The sequence below is a fragment of the Ammodytes marinus genome (assembly GCF_949987685.1).
Source record: "Ammodytes marinus genome assembly, chromosome: 2".
Classification (NCBI taxonomy): Eukaryota; Metazoa; Chordata; class Actinopteri; order Uranoscopiformes; family Ammodytidae; genus Ammodytes; species Ammodytes marinus.
The window spans coordinates 6,880,145-6,888,055 of record NC_137231.1 but is presented as its reverse complement, the minus strand read 5'-3'; the positions used below and the strand labels follow the sequence as shown (position 1 = coordinate 6,888,055).

General features: G+C 39.1%; 1 protein-coding gene across 1 annotated transcript; it reads left to right on the top strand.

The window, feature by feature from the left end:
- Nucleotides 1–298: 298 nt before the first annotated feature.
- fgf17 (fibroblast growth factor 17) lies at nt 299–4,905 on the top strand (the record flags this gene model as incomplete). The annotated part of the gene is made up of 5 exons (XM_080049692.1): nt 299–330; nt 425–461; nt 787–964; nt 2,731–2,837; nt 4,603–4,905. The coding sequence occupies 5 exons, from the start codon at nt 299–301 to the stop codon at nt 4,903–4,905; spliced, it is 657 nt and encodes a 218-aa protein (XP_079905818.1).
- Between the last annotated feature and the right edge of the window lie 3,006 nt (nt 4,906–7,911).

Sequence of the window (7,911 nt, the reverse complement as noted above, 5' to 3'; positions counted from 1 at the left end):
GAGCTTTTTTTTCATCATGGATGGGTGTGCGTCTGGTGCGCTGCGCCACGGATCTTTTGAAGGGCTCTCCACCACCGCTCAGTCAACTGGATCAGGTTTTTGATCAATGTGACGGGAGGAGAAATAACTAACGAGGTGTTTTCATCGAGAGAAGACTGTGTGTTGGTGTTGTGGATGGACAGGTCAGGGGTGCATATGCGACACTGTGGGAGCTCCGTTGGATTTATTTACCGCATCCTTTTGGGATTTATCTGCCTCAAGATTCCGTCTCTTGATCGGAGGAGAAAAAAAATCGAGAATGTATGGAATAAACCAGCGCTGTATTTACATGTAAGGAGACTTAGCCTATACATTGTAGACATTTGTGTGATTCCCACCAAACGTTAACTTCTTTATAATAACTGGGCTATTCTTACTCCTGCAGATCGTTTCATTTCTTCGTGTTGTGGTGCCAAGCTCAGGTAAGCGCACTCAAAACTTTGTTGGACAATGATCATTTTGCCATAGCCTATCAGACATGTGTTTTTAAAAGTAGCTAACAAAAACTACTTCTAATAAATTACTCCGTTCTAAATGTCACATTGAATAAATAACACGGATATTATTAACTTTTATAGGCTATATACGTGTAGTGTCAAAACAAGGCATAGACAATTCCAACTGTTCAACCTGTTTTAGTGGTGATGAAATTCAAATTGGCCATACTACACACATTTTCTTTATTATCCCAGATTGCCAGATTAGAAAAAGTTATGTATTTTATTTTTCCCTTTTGCATAAAAAAAGGGGGAGAATCACCCGTCTCCTAATTTTAACCAGTATGTGAGGACGCAGGGCGCAGTGACGGACCAGCTCAGCCGCAGACAGGTCAGAGTCTACCAGCTCTACAGTCGCACCAGCGGGAAACACGTCCAGATACACGGCAAACGAGTCAACGCCACCGCCGAGGACGGAAATATGTACGGTAAGATCTGACCTGAGACCTGCTGCTGCGCTTTACCTATAAGGACATTTGAATATGTTTTGGTTTTGATATGTTTTATTATTTTTTTGAGTGGAGCTCCATAAGGATTCAAGAGCAATTTTGTACCGTGGATAGATTCCTTCATTTTAATGCAACTCAACTTTTTTTATAGATAGGATAACAAAAAATACACATAAAAAAAATGTAAACTTTGGGACAGTAGCTAGTTTGAACTATGGCCCCAGTTTGTGCCTCTCCTGTAGCCTATTGCCTTCACACTGCAGTCAAAGTATGTTCTCTAAATACACTCCAGAGGTGTATTGTAACTAAATACATTTTCTCAAGTAGGCCTACCTTACATAAGAACAAGATGAGGCACTTATATATACTTGAGTATTGTCTTTTAATGCTATACTTTCTAATTCTACTCCACAACAATTCAGTGGGAAATATTCAAACTTTTACTCCATGTTAACTCTCCATCTATCTGTTAACTGAAGTTACTTCTTACTTTATGAATTTAGAATGTTGTACAATAAACATATGGAAAGCTAAGTAAATATTCTAAGCTATAAAGCCTACCCAACTCTGACAGAAATTAATTGGCCATTGACTATATATTGATGATAGCCAAATATGACATGGCTTTTTAATACTTTAAATACATTTTCCTGATTATACTTATTCATGCGTCTACTTAGGTAACATATACATTTAGGACCTTAACTAGTGCCAGAGTCATTTTACAGTTTAGAATTTGTACTTTTATTTAAGTTAATGATCTGAATACTCCTGAACTAAAAACTGAGCAATGTTATATGCAGGACACCGTCTTTGACTGCATGTGGACATTCAGAAACAGTTTAGGTTAAACAATCTTTATTATGATAATATCTTGTTATCCTAATAATTCAGCTTAAGATAATTCAAATCTTCCATGATGCCTTTCTTGTCAATCACCTTGTCCAATATTCTATGGTGGCAGAAATACTTTATGAGATTCTTCCCATGAATTAAATGATGACCTGGGAATACAAAAACAATTTTTTTTTGTGTTGTTGTTGACCCCAGTCCCCTCAAAGCCTCTGCTGGATACTGATGATGTCCTCAGGCACTACCATCACTTTTCACCTCCAGCCTGCTGTGAGGTGTTTTCAGGTCTATATGTTAATGCATAGTACCCTCCCTGCTGTATCCATGAAGCCATCGTCTGGCGAATTAGCGGCTGATTAGCACAAGGCCTTTGTCTCCGTGGGCCCAATACACAAGGCTGTTGTAATGCCCCCAAAGGCCGTAAGTGACTGGCAGGACAAATTCAATTGAGAATGTTTATTCTGCTTCCAATAGAGCTCTTTAATGTCCAGTGATAACATTTTGAGATGTTATTTACTCAACACTTAAAACACTGTTTGGTCTGTAGTTTCAGCTCAGCAGAGATGTCGTCCCATGGGAGAAAAAATGACAATTTGAACCGCAGTAGTGGCTTAATTGAATTTTTTTTAAACATCTTTCCACTGTATTGTTGATATATGAGATACCTAAACAGACCAGCAATGTCAATGAAGAAATAGTGGACCTCAAAATGCTCTTGATGTCTTAGATTGTGCAGTAGAGTAAAGAATTGTAGTTCCTCATATATTTGAGCATCAGAAAGCTTTGAGCTTGAGATGCTTGCTTTTGCGTGGGCTTCACTTGTATACACAGATTTCTTTGAAATACAGAAACATAATCCTTCACTGTCTTCTTCTCTCTTTTAATTCCGACAGCTCGACTTTTTGTGGAGACGGACACGTTTGGCAGCCGAGTGAGGATAAGGGGCGCGGAGAGCGGCCGCTACCTCTGCATGAACCGGAAGGGCAAACTGGTTGGAAAGGTATGGTGTAACACTCCTGTATTTAGATAGTACAGAACATTTTGAATACACAGTGTAAAAAAAAAATGAAGCTCATTGAAGTCAAAGTGTGGAAATGGAACAGTCTATTGTTGCAAGGAGAAATGGAGTCAAATAATCAACATTTCTTTTAAAGGTGATTCTGGAGAACATTTGTTGTCGAACTTTTTGTTAAAATCAGCAAATATCTCCTCATAATCCGCTACCTGTCGGTATGTGTGCATGCGCTGAAAAATCTGGTGTTAATACACAGCCTATAGGCTCTGTAAACTGGTATATAAATGAAACAAAGGGGGCCCATCGTAACTAGCAACATGCACGTTCACACAGCCTATAGGCAGTGTATTAACAACACTGGATTTTTTTTTCAGTGTGCACACAGGCAGCGGAATGTGGGGACATTTTCACTGATTTTGACAGATATTGATTTTGACAACAAGCAGTCTCCAGAATTGCTGACTCCACCTTTAATGTGACACGTAAAGGTTCTATATGAGTGGATTCACTGCTCTGTAGAAGAAGAAAACCTTTTATGATTTTACAATGGCCTGGCCGTATCAGATAAGATAGATAGATATAAACAGTGCAGCTCCTTTACTGAAAAGCTTGAGTCGTGTTGTCACTGCGTTCTCATAGCTTGTCAGTCAACCCAGGACATGATATGCTGGAAAAAGTGAAATCCTCGGAGGGTCTGAGCGATAGGCGCTGAGCCTTCCCATCATGCATCATGCCTGTGTGTGTTTGGTCATGAGTCAACCCTTCACTTCCTTCATGGAAATGGAAAAGATGGATTCACAGATGTGGCTGACAGGACAAGTCATAAATCTATTTCTCCTCCTGGTTCAGGGTGTGGGAACCGTCAAACTGTGCTGTCTGTTCATAGAAAGAGAAAGACAGGACATGAGGAAAGGGACGTTTTTTTTTGTACAGCGATTCTTATCCAAAATATTGATGGGTATAAAAAACATTCCAACTTCAGACAACTGAAATGTGCAACTTTCATTCGGTCTGTAATAGTTATTTTTTATTTAGGTAAGATGTTTTAAAGGGATGCCTTATTGGCTTTCTTGCTAATGTTGGCTAACATTACCCACCTGTCCTAGAACCAAAACCCCTGAGCGTTTTAAAGATCACGCATTCTGCTCATTTTCAGGTTCAACATTTTGAATTCATTTAGGTTTCTACTTGAAACTGTTTTCATGGTGTCGTGTCCAGATTAGTGTTAGATTCAGGGGGATCTGGGGGTGTGGCTTATTACAGGTGAAGGTAGTGCTAAATTAGGTTGTTAGTGTGTGTGTATGTGGGGGAGTGGGGGAGTGGCTAACCCCTATGATGTCACAGGGGAGAGAAATCTGACTGTTTTCAACACAGTTTAAAAAAAGGTTTTCAGAAAGGTGGAGGTGGAGAAAAAGGAGAGTTGGTTGTTTTTTCTCATACTTTGTGAGTCTGTGGTCAAACCGGGTACCCATATTAATGTTACAAAAAACATGAAAAAGTGCATTTTGCACATGACCTTTAATGCTTATAATTCCAAAATGTTTAGAAGGATTCAAGATGTATACTGTATATAAAAACATGCCAGTCTGATCATATGACTTTCAGATTGTTTAACAGTAACACACCTACCTATGTATGATGTAACAGTTCCTGGTGTAATGTGTGGCCCTACTGTATGTGAATGAATCGGAAGGCATGGCATTCCGTGTCTGTCACTAAAACCTTCCCTCTTGTCTCCTCGCGCCTGCAGCCCAACGGCCGGAGCAGGGACTGTATTTTCACAGAGATCGTGCTGGAGAACAATTACACGGCCTTCCAGAATGCCAAGTATGAGGGCTGGTATGTGGCTTTCACCCGCAAAGGGAGGCCCATCAAAGCCTCCAGGACCAGGGAGAACCAGAGAGAGGTCCACTTCATCAAGAGGCTGCACACGGGCCCGCCCCCCTTCCCCAACACAGACCAGAGCAAACACTTTGAGTTCATCCGATTTCCGGCGGCCACACGTCGGGCCAAGCGGAACAGGAAACCCCATACTACCTCTTCTTCCTCCTAACGCGCACAGCAAAACAACAGCAATGGACTGATGACAATGTTGTGATATATAGGAAGGAAAAGAAAAAAAAGAGATGCCATTTTATTTTTGTATATTTTTGATATAGGTAAAAAAAAAAAGATGGTTCCATAAAATCTAAAGTAATATTACTTGTAAAATGACCATGTGTAAATACTGAAAGAGAGTAAAAGAAGATGGATTATATTTTAAATCGTCCTTTGTGTGTGTGTGTGTGTTGACCGGTGTGGGGAGGGACTTTGTGATGAGTTTATGATGAGATATGATGAGATACTACATCGTATATACTAACAAAGTGCAGCATGAGTAAGACTGCACTTAGTTACTGGCTGTTTCTGTGATTAAGGGGCGAGGTTAAAAAGCTGCTCAAAGTGATTAAAATGCTGCGTAAATGGTGACCTAAAAATATATTGACGACACATATAATAAATAATTTCAAAGTTCAAACCAAATATGTACCAAATCAAAATGATGTCATTCCATTTGCCAAACAGGTTTTCCACTAGGTATTCAACCACTTTAAAACATTTTTTTTAATCAAATGTTTTTAATGATGCTTAGAAAGTAAATCAATACAGAACAACTGAAAGTGATCCAAACGAGCTCAAACTGCATTACAACAATCAATCAACTTCATGCTCTCTCATATGTTCATGATGACTGAAAATGTGCATCAAGGAACGTATTGTCCATAGATTTTATGAATGGAGTATCTGTCCAATGAGCTTCGAGAGACAGAAAGGCAAAATATATACATAATATTTTAATCTGAAATTCCAAAACTCCCGCAAAAAGTTCTCATTCTCAGTTGGGATATTTCATCCGACAGACCTACATTGCCTCCCTCTACTACGCCTAAAGCTAGTTATATATAGTGTTATATATAAGTCAGAACATATTAACATTTATGTTGTTTATCCTATTTAGAGTTCAGGCAGCTCTTTTAATAATGAACTTGGCAAAGAAAGAAAGGCACGGGGGCCTTAGGCTGCATTAACATAAACAGCAGTGAACATGGCTGTGTTTATGTGTATGTAATGGGATCTATTTTGGCCTGTGATGACGGGGAAACATTTGATACCAGGTTGGTGGTTGGTTTCCGCTCCATATGTCATGTATGTAAAGCCACAGTCACTCTGACCAAGAGAATGTCATTAGATTGGATCTAAGGGTCGGGACAAATCTGTCTGACCCTACGGCGTATCATATTATTTCACACTGACGCTCTATCTTTTATCATTCCTTATATGTGCATGGCTTTTCCACTGAGGGCAGGGAGTTCTCTTGTACTATGAGGGGGAAGCTCTCTTTGACTTCTTTACACAATGATACATCTACAGGATCCACTGTCACTCCAGGCTAGTAACCAAAAAACGTACTGATTCGATATTAAGAAAGCCAGACTTTGGAAAAAACTTGAATTTCAAGTCAATCCAGTCTAAAACATGTAACTAAGAACCATCTAAATACATGTGAGTGAGTGAGTGAGTGAGTGAGTGAGTGAGTGAGTGAGTGAGTGAGTGAGTGAGTGAGTGAGTGAGTGAGTGAGTGAGTGAGTGAGTGAGTGAGTGAGTGAGTGTGTTTACAGTGTATTCAGTATAAACATATGTACTGTATATAAAATAAGAAAGAACGGCAGACAATAAAATATATTATAGTTCCAAATTAAAATAGCAAATGTTAAACACATTCTAGAGACTTGTTACATGTTGGGATAACATTTGTATATGATGTGTAAGATAATGGATCATTAAAACTATATTTAAGGTTGGAAAGCGATTCTGGAGAATGTTGTCCCTTTTTTTCAAAATCAGTGAATATCTCCTCACAATCTACTACCTGTCCGTGCTGTGTGCACTCAAAATAATTCTGGTGTTAATACACAGCCTAGGCTCTGTAAACTGGTATGTAAACAACCATTCTCCAGGATTGCTTACTAATACCTCTGAGAAGGCTAAATCATTATTTAGGGGGGTTTTATATGTAAGGAAGCTAGGGGCCGACTAGTAACCATGAGGTCATTGGTTTGATCCCCGGCACCGGACAGGAGATTGTTATTTGTAAAACTAGTGGTGGCTGGTCTAACATCTACTGTGCCCACCACATCTACCATTGTGTGCTTGAGCAAGGCATTTGCCTCAGCAGTGTGGCTACTTGAGAGGGGATATGCGAAAAGACAAATTTCAATGTGCCTAAATTGACTAAATTGACTAAATTAACTTAGAACATTTATTCACAATGATTTATGGAGAGGGTCAGGCATTAAAAAAGTGTGTACTACGTCCTACTCCTATTTTAGATAATCCAAATGATAGTGTTTCACAATCTACAGCTGCATTGTGCTTTCTATTTGTATGATATTGTTGTTTCCAATATGAGCTTTTTGCTTAGTTTTTGTAAGGTTCGAAATAAATGTAAATCAAATCAAATCAAATATATAATATTAAATTTAGTTACAAAGAACATCTTCAAGTATAAAGTGTTTAACATGAGGATCATTCTACTTTTCTACTAAATAAATAAATAAATGTCTTATCTGCATTTACTCTAGTAAAAGTTATCTACAACCACCTCTGGGATATTTTCCAATGTTCCTATTGTAATTGTGAGTTCTAACTCAATGTATTAGTGCGGGAATTAATTGAGTGTTAATTGTTTATCAATTAAATTTTTGTTTCATTTCCAAGTAGAATGATGCCACTCGTTATCACTTCTATAATAAGAGACTTTCTCGTCCATAAACGCTGGTGTGAGGTCAAAGGTCAGGGCAGCGTCCCTTGACAGTCACTGGGCATACTTGACTAAGCAGCACTTTCAAGTTTCAACCATGGTTTCAACTCATGATGACCTTGTGCTGCCTTCTGTCCTGTGTGTGGGGTCATCTGAAATTCCTATACGAGTCTATGGCGCCCTCCAGTGGTCACTGCAGCACAGTGAATTAGGGTCAGGTGGAAAGTCAGCTGATACCACCCACAAACCAGGAAGAGG